This window comes from Dermochelys coriacea, chromosome 10 (genome assembly GCF_009764565.3).
Source record: "Dermochelys coriacea isolate rDerCor1 chromosome 10, rDerCor1.pri.v4, whole genome shotgun sequence".
NCBI lineage: Eukaryota > Metazoa > Chordata > Testudines > Dermochelyidae > Dermochelys > Dermochelys coriacea.
The window spans coordinates 83,848,806-83,870,853 of NC_050077.1; the positions used below are offsets into that span (position 1 = coordinate 83,848,806).

Sequence of the window (22,048 nt, forward strand, 5' to 3'; positions counted from 1 at the left end):
TTAATACAGTCTCACCTGTGATTCTGTAGCAAATACTTGACCCTGTTTAACCAGCATATCTTCTTTCCCTAGATTACCATAGAATAAGAGATAAAATAAAAACCTCTTCTTTCAAATAGCCATAGGACACCTTACTTCAATGAGTAGCCCCCTTGGACTTGCATACGGGTTCATGACAGACCAAATAATGATTTATTTTGTTTTACTACATAGATATTAATGCTGTGCTCATTCAGATTAGTTGGTAATCAAACTTGAAAATTAAAAGTATACCCAAATCAAAAGAGGGTGGTTTGTGAGCTCAAAAGCTTAAGAATACACACTACAAAGCATTTGTAAATATGGATAGATAAGCTTGCACCAAAGCCTTTCAATCATTCGTATAGAAACTCACATTTAAGAAATATTCTACCAACCATTCATACATAATATTAACTTATAAAACTAACACTGGACTTTTAAAAAAAAAATCTCTTTAAATTGGGCCAACAAATCTCTTTTTAAAAATAATTAACATCATTGATAAGAGCTCAGATTCTACAGCAACAAACACCAATATAGATTCTGTACAGAAAACTTGACTAAATTAAGAACCTAAAACTAGTGATCTTATATGTTGTTCTCAATCTTTGTATAGTTACAACATAACTATTCAAGTTGTCGTTTACCAACTATTCTTTTTTTTATTTAAATCGGTTTAGCAAAATTCACCCCCTATTATTACAGAATATGCATGCCCGTCCCTGTCAACTAGTCAGAGGATTAATGTTAGCTCACCCTTTGCTGGGGGGTTAAATAAGATCTGGATACCTATTCAGGACAGGAACATCTACCCTCAAAGAATAAATCTGAATGTATAGAAGTGAGACCTATAGGTTAAACACAGTTACTATTAAGATTAGCATGAGACTAGAAAGAAAAACAGAAATAAAGGGCAACGGTTTCACTTAAATTTTTTGAGATTGCATAATGCATTGAGAAAGAGAAATTCTAAAAATAAAATTAAACACTGTTACCAAAATCGCTTCCAGAGTCCAGATAGTCACGCTGAAATGAAAAAACAGATTGTAGCAATTGAGATAAAAATAAAATATTCATTTTGTTCTAATTTTACATACAGAATGAGATGGTAATACAGGTACCTAATTTTCAGTTACAGTTTCAGTGGCATAAGAGGTCTTTCAGGACAAATATTTTTGTTTTCAAGGATATAACTGGTATTATTGCCACAATATTTATGAAAAAATACATATTTATTGTTTAAGTTGAACTACAACATACCTCATAGTGTCTAAGTTTAGATTTCAGAGCTTCAATATTTCTTAAGCTTTCTTCCTGCTGTTTTTCCTTGGCTGTTAAGAGTCTTCTCAGCTCATCTTTCTGAAGAGCAAGAGATGGTTCTGTTTGAGATAAGCTATTCAGCTCTATATCCAGACCAGTAAGCATTTAGAACACTTATTAAAATCCCGAGTTAAAGTTTATGGGGATCTCCCATTAGAGGTTAGCAGTCAGAATCCCTTCCTTTCCAATGCCATAGATTTCTGACACGAACATCTGTACATTTATTAATCAAGTGAACATGTAAATGATGGCAGAGACAAAACATCGATAACATGGCTGCATGCACCAGAAGTCTGCTGTGTTAATGAGAGTCACTACTTTAGTATTGAAAGCTATAAAATAAGCAATCTAATTCAAAGATGCATTGGCGTGCTTTACACAACATCCTTGTGATAACATCTATGGTGGTGATGCCAGGAATCTATATAACTAGTACAAAGCAACACTAAATTTAATAATTTTGGCTCTCATTAATCAAAAGCTATTGCCTTCACTGTACACAAGTGGAAAATATGGAAAAGAACTCAAATGGACAAAAATACAGCTGTGTAACTTTTGTATTAAAAGGTGAACATGTAGCATTTTAGTTTTAAAGTGGCAATTGTTAAAACTGCTATGTAAATGACATAATAAAACTAATAAGATGAACTAAGGGAATTATTTTACTCAAGCTACACGTTAATACTAAAATTTAAGGTGGAGAAGTGAAAAATGAGTTTTCCTACCTCACTTTCAAGATCATCTGCAACCATTTGCTCCTAGAAGGCAACCAAAAATCCCACACCCCCCAAAATCATTTCAGTTATATGTTAACAGGGTTTCATGTGTATTTGATAAAACAATCACTATATTTCAATCCAGAATGATACCTGCTACCAACATGTCTTTCCCCTCCATTTTCCACATTCCTCTTATTTTTGGCAGGGAAGCAACTGCAGTCTGCCATATTCCAAATAAAAAAAGCAGGAATTAAATAATTTTGAAGTCTTAAAATACATGCTAATATGACAGATTGTGCTTTCAAATTATTGAGGTATGCATCCTTTCTTGAGTTATTTAACACATTTTTCAGAACATAAGAACGGCTATACTGGGTCAGACCAAAGGTCCATCAAGCCCAGTATCCTGTCCTCTGACAGTGGCCAATGGCAGGTGCCCAAAAGGGAATGAACAGACAGGTAATCATCAAGTGATCCATGCCCTGTCACCCCCAGCTTCTGGCAAACAGAGGCCAGGGGCACCATTCCTGCCCATCCTGGCTAATAGCCATTGATGGACCTATCCTCCATGAATCTATCTAGCTCCCTTCTGAACCCTGTTATAAGTATTGGTCTTCACAACACCCTCTGGCAAGGAGTTCCAGAGGTTGACAGTGCGTTATGTGAAAAAATACTTTCTTGTGTTTGCTTTAAACCTGCTACCTATTAATTTCATTTGTTCTTGTATTAGGAGAAGGAATAAACAACACTTATATTCACTTTCTCCGCATCTCTCAGGATTTTATAGACCTCTGTCATGTCCCGCCTTAGTCGCCTCTTTTCCAAGCTGAAAAGTCTCCATCTTATTAATCTCCCCTCATACGGAAGCTGTTCTATACCCCTTATCATTTTTGTTGCCCTTTTCTGAACCTTTTCCAATTCCAATTTGATGATTTGGGATGAAAATGAATGCTAGACAAGTTTCTCTTGGTGCTGCTGCTCGAAGTAGTTAAAGGTTCATTTTGTTGTAATCACGACCATCAGGTATGAACATACCAATGGATGCTTATAACACACTGGAACTGAGTTATGCATACACATGTACACGCTTGATTTTTTGATTACTGCTGTTTAAGTTTAAAAAGTACTTGTGAAGAAAGTGCAGGGGCAAAACCTGGCTCCCAGTAAACAAGGGGTTAACTCCAGCATTATTTTCCTCTTCCATTCTACAAGCTCTCAGAGCGCTGTAAAGGCAGAGGGGGATACACAATGCCTCCGGAAAGGCACAGCTTCAGACTCACTTGGTGAGAGCTGAGAGAGCCCCAGGTTGGGAATCTTGGTTTCAATTTCTGCTGATTGAACGCTCCTGCTGAACGTTCCTGTTAATTACTACAGTTTCATGTCTGCTGAGTCATCCCAACGAGCTCTCAGTACTAAAGCATCAAAGCAATGCCCTAAAAGCAATCCACTTATAGTTAATGGATAATCACATTTGGGTTTTTCCCCAGCTGCTTTTAAATACAGAATAACAGATACTATTAAAGGCAGAATATCTGCTTTTAGCCATGCATCTGAGATTAGAATTTTTTCTTAAAACTGTAACATGAACCACCACATGCTCTACAGTCTTGATTGTGATGTAAGGCTGTCGCTCATATTTGAGTATCAATAGAACTACTTCTAAAGCAACGTTTCATCACATGAAATGACCACAGTATCAAAAGGTCATCTGCCTATGGATATACTGTATTGCAGCAAAAAGCCACGAAACAGTCAACAAAAACAGCTCACAGGGAAGCAATAAAAATGTTACAGAGCTCAGTTATCTGTATTTTCCCGCCACCCACCCATACAGGAATCTAAGCCACCCATTAAACTGAGAAAGTAAAATGATTAATGAAGAATCCTTCAGGAAGTGAGAGTGACAGCCTTCCCACAAGCATTCCTTTCAAAAAAAAGCACTGGTTATCCATCAAAGAACATCAAATTAAAGTTCAAAACAGGACTTAATTTTTTTTTTAAAGTTAAATTAAGTAATTCCGTTTCCCACAGATGGCTCTATATAAAGAGCAGAGAGGCTATTGGTTTCCTGGTGGAACATTTGATTTGAGAAAACTAGCAACCCACCAATAAATCCCTGGCTCCTTTTTTAATGTTCAGTTTATTGTGAATTGTTGAAATTTCCATTTCAAGACTTTAGACAGAGCCATTCTGATGTACTATGCCAATTTCAAAAGAATGGCTTTGTTATTCAAGTTAGATGATTGTTAGTTTTTAAAACAGGATTATACAAAAACTATTTTTACCTCATTCAGTTGTAGCTCTAATACACTGACTCTGTTTAAAAGTATTCTCTGTTCCTGTTGAATCTCTTTCAATCGGTCTTTCAAATCTTCATTTTCTGCTTCCAGTTCCTGAAGCAAAGAAAATGTAGGCATTTTAACTAATAATTATAACGGTCATTCAGAACACCAATGCTTGTTTAACAAAATTCACAACATATCTGCAGCCTCACTTTAAATCATTATACCTGTAAACTTATCTAAAGTGCCTTCAGATTCTCCACCACTAAATTCTTGTCCTTGGATGGATGTAATACCACACAGTTTTTAATATAATCTTTCCCTGTCCATACTCCAGTGCTGACAGCATTTCAAGAGCTACTTTTATCTCCTGGCTCTCAACATATAAAAAACTTGTGTTGAGAAAAAAAAAAAGTCTGAAACCCAGCCACTGTGATTAAAGATGTAATCTAAAAAACACTTCATCGGAATGAAGCATCATGATAGCCTTTTAACACGCTGCATGCCTGAAGCGCATTGTGCATGTCTATTAAGCCAGAACAAATGCATTCACTGTCTTTTTTAAATAAATTAGCATAGTAACCTTTATCAGAATGAGATACATATATGCTTCCTAAACTAAAATACATTATTGGCCATTTTAATTTTTCCCCCCACTATTAAAAGACCATTTTATAAACATATAAAAAAAATCAATGATCTATTTAAACAGATAAAAGCTAAAAGTTCAGAGTTAAGCTACCATTACAGTAACTTCTCATAATGCACATAGAAAGGTACTTTAATAGTAGAGTTGTTACACTAAGGTATGCAGGATTCTCAATTTCAGGACCTATGATGTCAAGTCATTCTGTTGTATACTAAAATATTTCATAATGGCAGTCTCAGTTTTAAATTGCTAGTTTCCCCAGTTTAAAAAGTTAGCCCCTCAATGTTATTTCACTTTTTAAAAATACTCTACTGGCATACTAATAAGCTGAGGAAGGAAATGCCATAGATTATTCTAGCAATTATAGCAAGCAAATTCATTTTCTAGTAAGACACTTACTAATATATTTTATTTTATATTTTCCTTAATTCAGTGAAATGCTTAAAAGATTGAAATAAAAGTTAGCTTCTTATTACACCATCATTTATCACCATTTGAGTGCTCTTTACAGAATTTTAACTAATAAAAGCACCAGTGGGTGCTTGACCACCCTCTGTCCCCAGCCCCGCCCCGCCCCTATTCCAACCCCTTCCCCAAATCCCGGCTCTGCATCTTCCCCACCTCCTCCCCTGAGCGTGCCACTTTCCCGCTCCTCCCCCTCCCTCCCGGAGCTTGTTACGCTGTGAAACAGCTGTTTTGTGGCAGCGAACGCTGAGAGGAAAAGCGGAGATGCAGCGCGCTCAGGGGAGGAGGCTGAGGTGAAGTGGGGCAGGGGGGCGGGGAGCTTGGCTGCCGGTGGGTTCAGAGCACCCATGAATTTTTCCCCAGGGGTGCCCCAGCCCCGGAGCACCCGTGGAGTTTGTACCTATTGTCAGCAGCCCCCCCACCATCAGCCCCTCCCCCCCGAGCTCCCAGCGCCTCCCACCCACCGGATGCCCTGCTGATCAGCTGTTCCGTGGTGTGCAGGAGGCTCTGGGGGGAGACGCAAGGTTACGGCAGGCTCAGGGGAGGGGGCAGGAAGGGGTAGAGTGGGGGCAGGGACTGTGGCAGAGCCAGGGGTTGAGCAGTGAGCACACCCTTGCACATTGGAAAGTTGGAGCCTGTAGCTCCAGCCCCAGAGTTGGTGCCTATACAAGGAGCCGCATATTAACGTCTGAAGAGCCGCATGGGGCTCCAGAGCCCCGGGTTGGCCACCCCTGACATACAACATAGGGCACAAAAGGGAGAACTAGCTTAAAAATGTCCCGCTCATAGTTATCAGGTGGAATTAGTAAGTGTGTCTCAAATCATGAGGAAACATTAGGTAAATTTTGTAAGGCCTATTTCTTGCTTTTACATTTACATTTTCTCTACAGTGTACAAGACTCGATCATAAACCAGTAATTCCCTCACTGTCGCCTCAATCCTGAAAGGTAGTAGACACCTTCATCTCTCACTCTAAAGGAGGTACTCAGCACCTAAGAGAATCAGCATCTACATAAAGAGAAATGTTTAATAGCTCAACCTTAGGCTGTTTGAACTGATTAGCATGCATTTTAAGTGGAAGACTTTTTTATAACTTTTTAGCCAGATAAAACACTGCAGAGATTTTATCCCTTTTTAAAAGATGGCTAACTAATTGCACACTTGCAACATTGCATGTCAGTAATGTTGAGAGCTGAAATATTGCATTCCTCTTATGGGAACAGACAATGTGATTTATAACCAAACCCTAGTCTTTAATCAGACTTGTTGATTATCAAATAAAATATACAAAGCACAAACCCCTTCCTGCTCTTTTTATTCTGATTTACCTGCATGCTTAGCTGTTCCCTCTGATACTGCTTGAAGTTTACTTCTTGTGCATACAGCGGATTCCGTTTCTGTGACACATTAGTAACCTGTTATTGCAGCATTAAAAAAATAAAATCATAAATGTAAGCAAACTAAACTCATGCTCTTTCTGGATACAACATGTAAGCCCAGTGTTTTCCAACTGAGATCAGCATTATACTTCATTATATATCCCACGGGAGGTAGTGTTACTACTAATTCACACTTACTCTGCTTTGTTATATTTCACAGAGGATAAAAATCAGATAAATTTGTCAATCTAATCTACAGAGATAAATTGTGGTAGTCTTATTTCTAATCCCCAAACTAATACGCATATCATCTAAATATCAAGGCCCAGGTTGTCATCTACAACCAACAAGCACTGAATGCAGATGAAGAGGGGTGTCACTTCTGCACCAGTGCCTATGTTTAACAACAGCTGCTTTGAGCCTACTCTAAACTATGCCAGCAGTTGAAGATCACCATGCCACACCACATGCCCTTCACCGCAGGCACATTTGTATTCCTTAGTGGCCTAGACAAAAATGGTATGTGAGCTGCTTTTGTGGTTTTACTCCCCTGAGGCATTCCCCTGTGCTAGGGAGTCTTCCATGAGCTCTCTAACTGATTTAAGAGGTCTGAGAATCAGAGCTAAGTTTCAAAATAACTACGTACAAATTAAGAGAATCAGAACTTGCTTGCAAAGATGAGCAGTATAATGATTTCCCGTTCTATAGACCATGCAATTTTAGTAAATAAAAATCAGGCTCTTGGGCAACATGAAGTACTACTGAGCAAATATTTTTAAAATGTGAGGTTACCCGTCAGCGGGCACGGCCCTGTTTCACATACTAGTCGTCTATACTTCCAGACCGACAGACAGCAAGCGGGGGAAATATACAATAGCAACTTTTTAAAAAAGCTTTAGAAAAGAGTAATTTATCTAATGAATCACTTTTACTTGCCTTGCCCACTGGATGGGATTTAAATCAGTGTTACCATTTACTGCACATTAATAAAAGTTAGAAACCCCAGAAGCATCTGGGAGTCACATTCTGTATAAGCATTTCAGCATTAGCCACAGAGGATCATTTAGATGGAACAAAAACTTAGAGAAAATATTACTGAGGATGGATTTAGAATAGAACTTCGATTCACACAGTGTCTTTCACACAAGCAAAGTCATGAGCTTTGTGACAGTGCAGTAATGGTGTATAAACAGCCACCATTGTGCTCACCAATAGCTCATATGCAGCTCTGGACAACAGAAAAGGTTTATTGACAAAGAACGTTAGCCAGAACAACAGGGATGTCCTTATTCATTCTGAGAAGTACTGTATCATAATACAGTGTTCTTTCTAGGCAGTCATCAGACACGGGCAAAGAGGACAGGGGGTCAACATCTTGCCAGAGTGGAACCTTTACAAGCATATAACAAGCGGTGACAGTAATGCATATGAACGTATGAGCTTCCTCAGTGACAGACATTTAGTGAGACATTTAGCATAGAAAAAATAAAGCCTGACCTTTTGTTCAGGCTGTCCTTTCTTCATAAGCTCCCTTGCTAAAAAGCAACAAAAAAGTTAAGTTTTTAATTTTTATATATACTTAATTTAAGTTAGACATTGATCTAACAGTGATATTAGAGGAAATATCTAATTACCAATTGGCATTTCTGAGTTGTTAACAAAGAATAATCACAAATCCAAATAGTTTTACTATTAGTAAGACAATGTTTCTCATTATCATTGATAATGCTATACCAATTTCAGGAGCGGTCTAAACAACTAGTCCTATTTAAAATGTATCATTTCCATTTTTGATTATTTTCCAAACGTATAACATTTTTACATCATATACTATATTAGGTTGTGTAACAGTACAACATTACAATGGAGCAGGGGTAGGCAACCTATGGCATGCATGCCGAAGGCAGCCCACGAGCTGATTTTCAAGGTCCTGGCCACAGGTCCAGGGGGCTCTGCATTGTAATTTAATTTTAAACAAAACTTCTTAAACATTTTTAAAGTTGTATTTACTTTACATACAATAGTTTAGTTATATATTATAGACTTATAGAAAGACCTTTTAAAAATGTTAAAATGTATGACTGGCATGCAAAACCTTAAATTAGAGAATGAATAAATGAAGACTCGGCACACCACTTCTGAAAGGCTGCCGACCCCTGCAATGGAGTATCCCAGGATTAGATAAAATTTAAATGTTCCCATTCTGAATAGAAGTGACAGTCTGTCCTCCAAGGTTAACGTGCCGTATACTGTGACAATATTACATCCTTATATTGAATAAACTTATTTCCAAAAAGACATTGTCCACAAAATGTTATTCAGATAGTATTAATATAAGCATTTTAATGTGTAAAAAAAAAAAAAACTTTCTTCCCAGTCAAGAGCCAACACTCCTTGTAAAAGGAATAATAAGCATGAAAACAAAAAACCCAGAAGGAAAGAAAGAGAAATTTCTACCAAATACAGGAATGCTTTTCATACCTTTGCTGGAATCCTCAATGGCAGTCTTTATTAGGGCCAAAATGTCAATATTGTCACCAATTCTGGCATAGTAAGAACAGTCATGACCAAGGGCATCAACCAAACTAACATCTGCACCATTTTTGAGCAGAATTTCGACCGCATCCTTGCAGCCATATTCACAGCCTAACATTAGAGCAGTCCTGAGGGCAGGGAGAAAGACCACACACACAAACACACATCAGACACGTAAGGAGACAATATTTGCAATTTACTTGAAGTAGTAATCACTACTTTTTTGTAAACTCAATTACAGAAGCCTGTGCTTAGAGAAAGAACCTTTCCTCAATGCATCTTCATGTAATTGGATTTTTCTATTTAACCAATATGTAAAGTATTATTTTAATAAAACCACTGAGCTAACATGCTTTCTTCACAGAGAAAATGAAAGTAAACCCAAGTCTTATTCTCCTCAAGAGTCTACTGTTTTTCAAAACCCAGATTTATTATCCCATCCTTCATTTCAAGTTTTACCAAGAAGGTCAGCACACAAATTACAAATACTATAGAAAAAAAAAAAGGTATCAAGAGCGTCACACAAAATACCTCAGACCAAATTCTGAAGGTGCCTGGAAACATGTAATCCCACCCAAACAAGTGTGTATGCACCTTTTGAAAGTATTGTTGCAAACTCCCATATTCTAACCATGACAAGCCCCATGCCCACCCCTCAGCATAACTTATTTATAATCCAAGAAGAAATATCTGGGAAAGAAGTGGCTGTGCATGAAGCTCAGTACAGATATGTAAACACACAAGGTAAAAATCACAAGAGGGTCTAAGTCACTTAGGAGCCTTAATGGGATTTGGGCGCTTTTAAAAATGTGACTTGGGGAGGAGCAGCAGACAGGCAACACAGTGCACCATGAAGGGCTATGTTGTGAAGATAAATTTTTTCACAAGTGCCTGAGTTCAGAGAAGAGGTAATCCCTTTCACTTGGGTCTTTCAACTATCAACTCTACTTCTCTCCAATTTACTATAAGTACCAGACTACATTCTCTGCACAAGTCAACAGTCTTTCAGCTACGTAAGCCAGGAATACGTACACTGAAAAATAGAAGATTGTCATGGAAATGATGGACTGTTTGTGGAAACAGGCATTTTGGGAATGCGGTCTCATTTATTTATATTACTTGAATTGGCTAATCAAGATTTGAAGTCTTAATTTAGTATACGTTTCAGCTGTATGGTTTGACAAGTTTATTTTACAACTTGAAAGTCTGAAAGCTGAGCGACTTCTGTTGTTTAAGAATACAGATACATTGCCAACATATCCCAATGGCAAGTATTACCTGTTTTGTTTATCTCTGGCATTCACATCAGCTCCCCTGTCGATCAGAAGCTGACAGACTGTTGGACGACACATCTGAGTGGCCAGCACTAGGGGTGTCCTCCCATCCTGGAAAACAGGAAAAATTGGGAAAGGGCACATTCTCAAAGAGGAAAAAACAACAACACACAGCATTCCATTAGATTCTGAAGAGAAGGAAGGATAGCAATAACTAGTGACTTACTCCATCTTTGGCATTCACGGCGGCACCATGATCACACAGTAGCTGAATACTAGAGGAACAGTCTGACATAGCTTTTGGGAACAAAGAAAAGAAAGAATGGTTTAAGTGTCTGAGGAGAGCCTTCCATGGAGTCCCAAGTATGCCTAGTATTCCACTTTTAAGCCTTCATCTGCCAAGCTCCACTGTGCAGCCGCCATTCCTCTAGCTCAGCAGGACCAGAAAGGACTCAAACTTGTTGCAGCCCTTTAATTAGCCATAGGAGTTGCTGAGCAGCAAGAGCATTCCCCCTATATAAACTCCTTATCGTGAGCTAAGCACTCCTTGAATGCTGCTCACAACGTATGGAGCAAGATACTTGGAATCAAACCTAAACAAGATGCTTGTATTTTATTCTATGCAGGACAACACAGGTACCTATAGAATATGAATTCAATAATTGATTATTTTTATCATAGTGCTGTGCTTTTGAAATGACTCTAAGGAAAGTGACAGCTATATTCTTCAGCACACATCTAAAAGTTTACAGTGCAAGAAAAGTTCACCAGCAGGAACATTCCTGTACTAAAATTCTAAACAACTTGCCTTAGCCTTATGCTGGAGGAGGCAACTTAATTAGAAAGTAGTATCATTTGTGGCAGTATCTGTGCAAGGTCCCTCCAGAATACCATAACCCAGCTTCCACCCTCTAATACACTGTTTCTCAGGAAAGTCAAATTACACACACACACACACACACACACACACAGTGTCTTATGCTTTAGGATTCAGTGAACTCTGGTGCTATGCTCTTGAAAGCATGTGCAATTTGCAATGAACACACAATCACAGTCCAAAAGGTTAAGGAGAGGCACAGAGTTTTAGAAGGATTTAGACTGATCGAGACTAAACTATCTTTAGGCTATGTCTACACTACGCAGCTTTTAGTGACACAGCTGTGCACCTACAGCCGTGCTGCTAAAAGGCATGCAGCGTAGCTGCTGTTTGTCAGCAGAAGAGAGCTCTCCCGCAGACAAAAAACTTCCACCCACAATGAGTGGCGGCAGCGTTGTCGGCAGGAGAGCGGTCGTGTCAACAAAGCATTGTCCACACCAGCGCTTTTCCTTGACAAAAAACTTATCGGGGGGGGGGGGGGGGGTTAACACCTCTAAACGACAAAAGTTTTGTCGTTCACTTGCCATTGTAGACAAAGCCTTAGTCTATTAACATTTTATACCAGTGTTCAGAGCATCGTCTTTTGCCGTATTCTTAAAATTTCAGTGAAAAACTCATTTGTTATATGCAGTTCTCTAACATCTTTTGTTCTTGTAAACTGATTGATGACCTGTCAAAGGCACATTTTCCTCTACAAGGACAAAGTCTATGACAATTCCAAAGTTTTAAGAAGCAGTCATTTGGGTAAGAGTGCAAAACTTCATTTAAAAATAGGTCTTAAGCAGTAATCCAGTTCCTCACACTGATCTAAAAATGAATAAAATTTTATCAAGCCCCACTCCTGCCTCCACAGACACAGATACACTTTTAACTTAGAAGCAGGAGATATTTCAACCGAAGAGTCTCTCTCAAAATTTTAGGCACCTGAAAAAAGAATTCGTGTTTGAGTGCTTCTTAACACTATAGATATTAGCTGAGTGATGGAAGAAGAAAAATTATTCATATACATATTTTCTACCACAGGTTTAATAAGGTCAATTGAAGGGGAAAAAATAAACTATGCCAATTTCTTCTACAGTTGATACATTGTAGATATAGAGTATCCTTTTCAGTGAGAAATATAAATTAAAGGAAAACCTCTTACAACGAACTGAAATAAATAACTTCATGCAGCAGTTCCTGGAATGGCAACAACACTGCTTACCAGCATCATGAAGAGCAGTTCTACCGTGAAGATCCAGATTTTCAGTTGGACAATTGTACTGTTAAAAGAATAATTCTTATTTACTAGATATGTATCAAGATTTAATTCCAATATTTATAATGTACAAGTCACTCTGGCTTACAAGTAAAAGAACTAGAAATCACTGAACTAGAAACATTTAAACTAGGGCTGTTGATTAAACGCCATTAACTCATGCGATTAATTAAAAAAATTAATTGTGATTATTCACAGTTTTAATCGCACTGTTAAATAGTAGAATACTGTGTTCCCTCTAATATTTTATGTCCATGTGCGGAATGAATTTTGTTATGTGCATCAATATGGAGGCGATGTATGACACATCACCTTCATATTGGTGCACATAAAATTCATGTGGTGGGAGTGGGGCAGAAGGGTTCAAAAAGTGTGGCGGGGGGGCTCAGGGTTGGGGCTCAGGGGGGAGTAAGGGCTCTGAGGGGGGGAGTGAAAGCTTTGGTATAGAGCTGCGGATGAGGGGTTTAGGATGTGAGAGAGGGAGCTCAGGGCTGGGGCAGAGGGTTGAGGTGTGGGGGGAGTGAGGGCTCTGGCTGGGTGTGAAGGCTCTAGGGTGGAGGTAGGGATGAGAGTTCAGGGAGGGGGCTCAGGGCTGGGGCAGAGGGTTGGATGAGGGGGGGAGTGCTCCAGCTAGGGGTGAAGGCTCTGGGGTAAGGCCGGAAATGAGGGTTTCGGGAGGGGGCTCAGGGCTGGGGCAGAGGGCTGAGGGTACTGGCAAAGAGTTGGGGTACGGGGAGTGTGGGCTCTGGAGTGGGGCGGGGAATGAGAGGTTCAGGGTGCAGGCTGCCCCGGGGCTGCAGATGGCGGGGGTGGGTGGGAGAGAGAAACACTGCCCTCCAGCCCTCTCTCAACGCAGCAGCTTGGGGCCAGGGCTCCTCTCTCCAGGAGCTCCGATGGAGCTGGGCCAGGCCGGGGGAGGGACTCCTCTCCCCCGGCAGCAGCAAGTCTGAGGCCAGTCGGCACTGGGGCTGGCAGGGAGGGGCTCCTCTCCCCACTGCAGCCCAGAGCTTCTGCGCGGGGTTTAATAGGCAGCTGCACAGCCGTGCGGCTTACAGGGAACTCAGGTAGAATACCTATTGAAATTTATTAAATATTTTTGGATGTTTTTCTACATTTTTAAATATTTTGATTTTAATTACAACACAGAATACAAAGTGTACAGTACTCACTTTGTATTATTTTTATTACAAATATTTGCAGTGTAAAAATTATAAACAAAAGAAATAGTATTATTCAATTCACCTCTCAGAGTAGCAGACGTGTTAGTCTGTATTCGCAAAAAGAAAAGGGGTACTTGTGGCACCTTCGAGACTAACAAATTTATTTGAGCATAAGCTTTCGTGAGCTACAGCTCGGTGCATCCGATGAATCCAATGCATCCGATGAAGTGAGATGTAGCTCACGAAAGCTTATGCTCAAATAAATTTGTTAGTCTCTAAGGTGCCACAAGTACTCTTTTTCTTTCTTCAATTCACCTCATACAAGTACTAAAGCGCAATCTCTTTACCGTGAAAGTGCAAGTTACAAAAGTAGGGGTTTTTTTGTTACCTAACTGAACTCAAAAACAAAACAATGTAAAACTTCGCTACAAGTCCACTCAGTCCTACTTCTTATTCAGCCAATCGCTAAGAGAAACAAGTTTGTTTACATTTACAGGAGATAATGCTGCCCACTTCTTATCTATAATGTCACCTGAAACTGAGAACAGGCATTCGCATGGTACTTCTGTAGCTAGCATTGCAAGGTGTTTATGTGCCAGATGCACTAAAGATTCACATCACATTCACAAAAGGGGAATTTAGGGGCAGGTGCAGTACCACAAATTACTTTTAATTTTTTTTTTAAACTAACTATAAAATTAACAGCATCTCTTGAAGAACACGTACTTCCCTTTTACGTCTAAATGTAAAATGTGGCACAAAGATTGATTTACGGTCTTCAATACCTGTAATAGCTTTTGCAAACAAAGAGCATGTCCATATTTTGCAGCAAGATGCAACGCATTTCTCCCTATGGATTAAATATACATAAAAGCATTAAATTGGGAACTACAGTAGGGCTATCAATATCAACATGCAGTAAAATATACTGTGAAGACATTTAATATGTTTCCCTTGTATCCAAATACTTCACTATTCATAATGCAATATTGCAGTTCATAAGGAACAAGAAATTTGACACAGATAAAATAACTAAACAAATTTGTATTTCTTCTTTTTACCACCTTCCCAGTTTTCACATGCCTCCTTACTCACTACTAAATTCAGAACCGTGATAGAACTTTGAGGTTATGAAAATCCCATGAGACTTCCAGGCTGGTTTCTGGACCAAAGGCAATTCAGAAAAGCATCTGCATGGTTTTACATACTACTCAGAATCAAACCTTTTGAAATTCTCCCAGCATTTTTTCTGAACTCCATAAACCATGCTGTTCCCATACATATTTTAAATGTATGTATTAAGATTTACTTAGCTAGAATAGCAAATGTAGACACAAGTCCATATTCAGAAGAGCCAGACTACTTAAAATCATTTAAACTCTTTTGAGTTAAACTTTTCTATTGCCTGGAAATTTGTTCAATTCAGAGAACCTAAACTATATCCAACACAGAATCAGACAGTTTGAAGCATGTACTCTATGCCATGTTTAACCATGAGGAAGCAAAAAATTTCAAGCAGTTATTCAACATGTGCTCAAGTCTGCATCTATTTTAGCCTGTTCCATACTACAGGACAAGTTACAAGCATTTAATGTAGATTTTGTTTTGGGACGGAAATCAGACCTGTGCCAAGTGTTTTTGAAAATTTCACCCTTAAACTTTAAGGAAACATACCTGCAGCATCGCTGCCTACGATATCAACCCCATGTACAAGAATGGCATTCAAACAATCCAGATTTCCTTTTGATGCTACAACATGAAATCTAAGGAGGGGAAAAAAAAGATAGTATGCAATTCTTGGCTTAGACTAATTTTGCATGGACGAACAAAAAGAAAAAAGGGTAACATTTGCCAGCAGAGGCAGAGCACACAGAGGAGGGGGAAAAAAAAAAAAAAACAACCCACAGTTGTACAGTGAAGTGTTAGGTAGATTAAAACCATATTTCACTCATGTAGTTCAAGCTTGGAAAGTCTAGTGTTGTAGCATGACCTGACCCAACTAAAAGTGTGGGGGGGGGGGTAGGGGGCGCAAGAGGGCGGGGAGAAGAGGAAGCATCACTTCTTTCAATAAAACCAGTACACTACTTTTGTGTCTGTGGCATAGAATGAGTAAAATATCGATAAGCTTTCCCTTTCCTAATTACAATTCAAAATTTACTAGGATCAAGTATTAGCATAGCCAAAGCAACGATACTTCTATCACTTCAGTTTGAAATTGTAGCCGCATGGATTTCTGTTAACTTTTGTGAACATACCTTGAGGAAGGATGGTCAAGCTGACTTATCAGAACCAGCTCAAACTTCTCCTATCAATCCAAATTTTAAAGATGGAGGATAACTTCTGGTAAAGAGCAATTCCTCATCCTCCTCTCTCCTTTACCTTTCCTCCCCACAAAATCTAACACTTCCCTCTATATGTACTGTCAGGTTCCCTTGCTTTTCAACTGGCTGCATCTCTCACTCTGATCAACCTCAGCTCCAGTTTTATTTGTATATTTGCTAATGCACTCTGGGATTTGATAAGTACAGAAAAGATACAGGGTGGCATTGAGGCCCCAAAAGTAGTGCTGCTGGATCCCACTATTTTTAATGCTGAGGGGACTGCAGAAAGATGGAGTACTCCACAGGCTTGGAAATCCCTCAGAAGTCTATTAAGTATGCTTCAATCCAGGGGAGCTATTGGGTTTGGTCCACCTATTACAACCAGGGCTGTAGCTCAGTTTTTCCATTTGTAACCAGAATCCCTCCTATTTCAGACAGGAGGTGGACACACAACACAATTCCAGCAGACTCTTCCATTAAATACTTACGCCTAGTACTTACTCACCTGTGGAATTAGTTATAAAAAGCTAGGACTGGCTCCTATGCACTGGTGCATAAATATGCTAAGAAATCACCAAACCTCAAGTAGGAGTAAACCATACTATCATGCACACTCATATTTCCATTGAACCAGATAACTACTGGAATATAAGCAATAGTGGAAAAACACAAGAAGGACAAAGAATGTATAAGAATTAAAGAATGGACGCTTGTAAGGCACAATATCCAAAGCCACTTGTACTTCTGCTTTCTTGTTGTACCTGGCAATTTTGATGCAAGATGATTCAAGAATCTGAAATGGTTAGCAGAATCAGGCAAATAGCCAAAGATTACACTGTGATATTAAGTTTGATGGCTATAGGAATGTTCCACCCAAACGTACATTCCTTTTATCAACTATTACCTACCACAAATCATACAGTACTAATGCTGTTGGACAACCTAGAAATACAGTCTCCACACCGGTAATTTGAGACAAAATGATTGGCAGTAATATCTGGAGAATGCTTTCCAAATCTTTTTAGTTTCATTTTGAAGATTCTAAAAATACTAAACTGTATTTTCCTATAACATCCATTATGAAAAGAATTAAATTAGCAAACCCAAAAGGGGCTTAGGAAACATTTTAGAGGACACACAGAGGGCAGGATCTGTTTAGATTTAGTGGGAAGGTGTTTGTTTTAAAGAAATGTAAGATAAATTACTCCATATACTATTACATACAAACATGGAAACCCAGTTTTTGATTGATAGATTAGATAGATAGATAAGATTCAGTTTGTGCAATGGGAAGGAAATAAAAATGACAGCCAGCCACTTCTGGACTGGCTAGATCTCTTACTTTTGGCTTCATGGGCAAGCCTCTATCATGCTGCGGACTCCTGAATTAATGGAATCGATCCCTGGATCACATATTTCTGTTGAGTAGGTTTTCCTTATCTTTCTCCATCCTCTTGCTTTCAGGTCTCTTTTCAAGCCTCCCCATGGCCATACTGTAAGTACTCCACTCTTACCTAGTCAATCCCCTACAAGCCCCTCAACTACTCACAGTGCCCAATATAACTTCCTTCAGATTACCATCATCTCAATTTTGCTACCGTAGGCTCTACTGATTTGCACCTTTTTGCCTTTCCAGTTCACAAAATAGGACTTCACACATCTCTTCGAGGGACGGATGTCAATGAGCACTCCTCCCTATTTCCCCTCATCCTATAAAAGCAGTATTGCTAAATGAACCTGACTAACAGGAAGTTTGACAGCCCTCAGAGCAATGGTTTGTGGCTAGATGAAGTGCGAATTTCTATCTAGGATGGTACAATGGGGAGCTTATTTTAGTAAAGTATGAAATTTGTGTACACTCTTCTTTTGCTTAAAATCATCTACCTCTAATAGATATGTAATTCTAGAACTCTAATTCTGTAATCTGCTGTCTGTTTGTTTCAGATGGGAAGGAGTCTAATACACACCATCAGTAAAAATGTGACATAATTAAGAAAGATTTACCATCTAAACAGATTTCACTACTCATGCCATCATCCTCCATTACATTCTTGGGAATTACTTACACAGATCTCCCTTCCACATCCAGTTTAGTAGGATTGACTCCCTTTTTGGCAAGGATAGATGAAATTTTTTCCACATCTCCCCTTTCAGCTGCTTTCATCAACCGATCATCATATTTGCTCCAATCTGTATTCAGCTGCATAAAGACATAAGTAAAAAAAAACCACCACCACAAGTGAGTTTACTGCATAATGTGAACCCATTAAGATTACCATCGTAAAAAAAATTAATGTCATAATTTGCTCCTATTACCAGGCAAGAAATCTTCATTAAATTAGCTTCATTTGTCAATATCTACTATAGACACAGAGCAGCAAGTATATTTAAAAACCCTACCAAAGATACCACGCTCCAGCACACAGTTCTCCCACTGGGAAAAGCATAAGAGAAAAACCACATGTGACAGATATGTAGTCACACTGCTTAATTCACTACAGAAAGATGCCCACATACTACTGTGTTGTGGACATTATAAGAAATATATAGAATAGAATATCACTACTTAAGGAGAAAAGTCCCCTTAGAATTCTGTAGATTTCTCTGAAGACCCACGTGCTATGAAGTCCAGAAACAAAACAAAAAAATAAGTTTACATTAAAAGCATAAAATCCAATATGAAAATATGAAAACAATCATAGGGCATAAGGTTAAAGAAACTTAACTCTGCCTCTACCCACTGCCAATTTTCCAGCCTGCATTCTACTTAAGTGCAAGATTAAGACATTTTATGGAAGGACATTTGATAAGGACATAAAGTTTGCAGCCTGCAGCTATCAACATCCTAAATTCACTTTAGGGTTTGACTCCACATCTTTGATTTTGCATATATATCTAGGATAGGAAAGCATAACCCAGTACCACTCCACACAGTGAGGATGCAAATTTAGTAGCTCTTAATAGGTTAGTAGCCCCAGAAAAGTTAGCTAATATTCCATGCCAAGTCTCAAGTCAGGAGACCAGTTTTACATTTGAAAAATACATCGATGGGGGTAGTGGGGTAGTCACATAACAAGGATTTTGCAATGGGCAAATACTCCAACTTCTGCCAATTTGGCATTCAGCAGTATGCAAAATAAGGGTAGCCAATTTGACATCAAATTCATCTTTAGCTTAAGATGGTGCAAATTCCATTAAAGTATGTGGGTGTTATACCCACTTATTCCATGGCTAAAGTTCACCACAGGATTGCAAGAAAGTAGCTGCTTTTTTCTTACCCACTCCTTCAAGTTGCTTCTCCTGGTACACTCCTCTCCTGCACCTTGGAGAAGTAACTTATACTTGAAATATACATAACTGAATGCCCAACTGATGCAAATTACACTATTTTGTCCCTTATACCCACTTAAATTCAATTTATGGGCAACTTACACCTCCCACACATGTTTAGTTCAGAACCAAGATTCTCATCCGAGTTCCATTCCTTGTTGAATTTGGCCCATTAAAAAAAAAAAAAACACACACACACACACACACACACACACACACACACACGAAAAAGTAATGGCTGAACTATAGTAGAACCAGCTACCGAACTTTCCAATTTCAAAATGAAAAGCTGATGCTGGAAACAAGCAAGAGAAGATCAGGATCCCTGTGCGGCTCTCTCCTATTAACAGTGTAGACATTTTAGATATCCTCAAGCAGTTTGAGAATGAGGAAGTTCACAGAGTTGTTTCAAATTGCCTGCAGAGTACTTGGCTATGCAGATTTTGTAAAGAAAGCATAAATCATTTTTAATAACCAAGTAGTTCACCCACCAATACTAGTCAGACAACACTCATCAAAACAAAAAAAAAAAAAGAAAAAGAAAAAACCTAACCCACAAATTTAGAGTTTCAGCACACTTGGTCTAAAAGATCTGACAAGCCAAAACATATTAGGAATCTATCCCAATAAGTGAAAACCACTTCCATTTCTGACCTATATGCCTCCAAATCACTTTATCCAAATTGCCCTTTACATTCCAGAAAAATTCCACTTGGGAGTTCAAATCCTGCATGCAACATTTCAGATTGATCGGTGAAGTTGCTGACAGGACGAGGACATGGGGTGGAGGGCGGGGGGAGAAATCAGGATTATACTGGAATGTTAGAGAAGCTAGTCTCTAGGTAGCCAAACTTGCAGCTATGTAATTCACTAAAAACAACAACAAAGCTATTTCCAGCTGCTGCAGGTCACTGAATAAAAGTTTTAAAGTTCTTGATTTAGTAAGAACCAGTTCTTCTACCAAGTTAGCATTCAGCACACCTAACCAAATTTCCAAAGAAAAGAGGCTGAATCATTTTTGTGTTTTCTCTGATAAAAACACTGCAAAGTGATATTGTTAATGCAACATTTAAATTTATGCACTGTAAGAAATATATTTTGTTCCAGTCTTAAATTGCCAAAAACATCAATCTATGATTTCTGGATCTTTAAACAGGAGAGCCTCGTCAGTCTTTACATGAAGGAAGGAAAACAAGAAAAAGGTACATAAAACAAGAATACATATTCATGTAAAAATGTTTTTTAAAAAAATCAAGTCTTGGGCAGAAAAAAAAACAGAATTCTAAAAACTCTGCCTCATTAAGGAACATTGGCCTTTCTAAGGGTGTTTAATAAAGAAGCGAATAGATAATCCATACAAAAAAAAGACAGCTGTACCAAGGTCTCACATTGCTATTTGAAGAAGTGACTATTACTCTGCAGAATGCCTCATACAATGGAGCTGCAAACATGACTGGAACCTCTATTCTGTATTGTAATAAAATAAGTAATGGATAATCTCTCTTTTACTACTAAACATCCTACCAACAACAGTTACTATTAGTACAGTAAGTACCAAATAAGTAGAAGTAAACAAACAACTGTCGAAGTGAAGTGTGTTTTGTAATGTGTTCACACCCTTCCTTTTGTTGTTCATTGACTTGTCAATTAAAATCTATTTTGGAATTTCTCTCCCAGTCCACCTAAATTAGCTAAATTTTACTATATTAAAACACCTTTGACTTTTTGGTGTTTAGCTAAAGCCAGTCATTGCTTCCATACTAAACTAGCGTGCACGCTAGCACTGGAGAAAATAAGTTGTTTTGCTCTGAAAACTGGCCATTTTTCTTGTCACTCTAAATTTCTTTGCATGTGTAAGTTTATATACTTTAAAGACTATGTATGATCCTCTTGCTGCCACTAAATACTCTAATACAGTGGTTTTCAACCTGTGGTCTGCAGACCCCCAGGGGTCTGCAAACTATGTCTAAGATTTCCAGAGGGGTCCAAACCTCCATTTGAAATTTTTTTTAGGAATCCACAAATGAAAAAAAGGCTAAAAACCACTGTTCTACTATATTCAGTGTATTAGGTTCAAAGGGAATTCAATAAAATGTTTTGCATGCAAACAGATGCTTTAAATTGTCAAAGATCTTCAGGCTTAACCTTCAAGCTCTTACATGTATGAATGTGAACAAATTCAAACTCTTCAATAAAGCTCCTTTTAAAATGATAAAAAATATTCCAAATAAAACCACTACTATGTTATGTCGTTATACCCATAATTAAGATCTTCACAAATTTAGAATGATTAGTATAAAAAAAAAGTTTAGTATCAAGTCCTAAGAAAACAATGCACAGTATAAAGGTTAGTGATTTCTACACAGATTATTTTCAATTTATGTCAATTTACTATGGTCCACTAAACCAAGTAATTGTCAATTAAGAAGTGGTTCACAGCATTGTTTTCTATTTTAAC

At 38.4% G+C, this 22,048-nt stretch overlaps 1 protein-coding gene across 6 annotated transcripts in view; it reads right to left on the bottom strand.

Annotated features, from left to right (window-relative positions):
- Positions 1-22,048, bottom strand: part of UACA (uveal autoantigen with coiled-coil domains and ankyrin repeats) — a 73,023-nt gene that overhangs the window by 12,878 nt on the left and 38,097 nt on the right. For 2 of the 6 annotated variants that reach the window (XM_038420579.2, XM_038420580.2), the window contains exons 2-15: positions 18,327-18,460; positions 15,614-15,702; positions 14,725-14,789; positions 12,726-12,783; positions 10,871-10,941; positions 10,649-10,755; positions 9,317-9,498; positions 8,333-8,370; positions 6,785-6,871; positions 4,346-4,453; positions 2,067-2,099; positions 1,282-1,380; positions 1,017-1,047; positions 16-68 (exon numbers count right to left, since the gene is read on the bottom strand). In XM_038420579.2, the coding sequence (XP_038276507.1) occupies positions 16-68; positions 1,017-1,047; positions 1,282-1,380; positions 2,067-2,099; positions 4,346-4,453; positions 6,785-6,871; positions 8,333-8,370; positions 9,317-9,498; positions 10,649-10,755; positions 10,871-10,941; positions 12,726-12,783; positions 14,725-14,789; positions 15,614-15,702; positions 18,327-18,460 (1,155 nt within the window). The remainder of the gene's footprint in view (positions 1-15; positions 69-1,016; positions 1,048-1,281; positions 1,381-2,066; positions 2,100-4,345; positions 4,454-6,784; positions 6,872-8,332; positions 8,371-9,316; positions 9,499-10,648; positions 10,756-10,870; positions 10,942-12,725; positions 12,784-14,724; positions 14,790-15,613; positions 15,703-18,326; positions 18,461-22,048) is intronic. The other 4 variants (XM_043493469.1, XM_043493471.1, XM_043493472.1 and 1 more) reach the window with 3 other exon arrangements.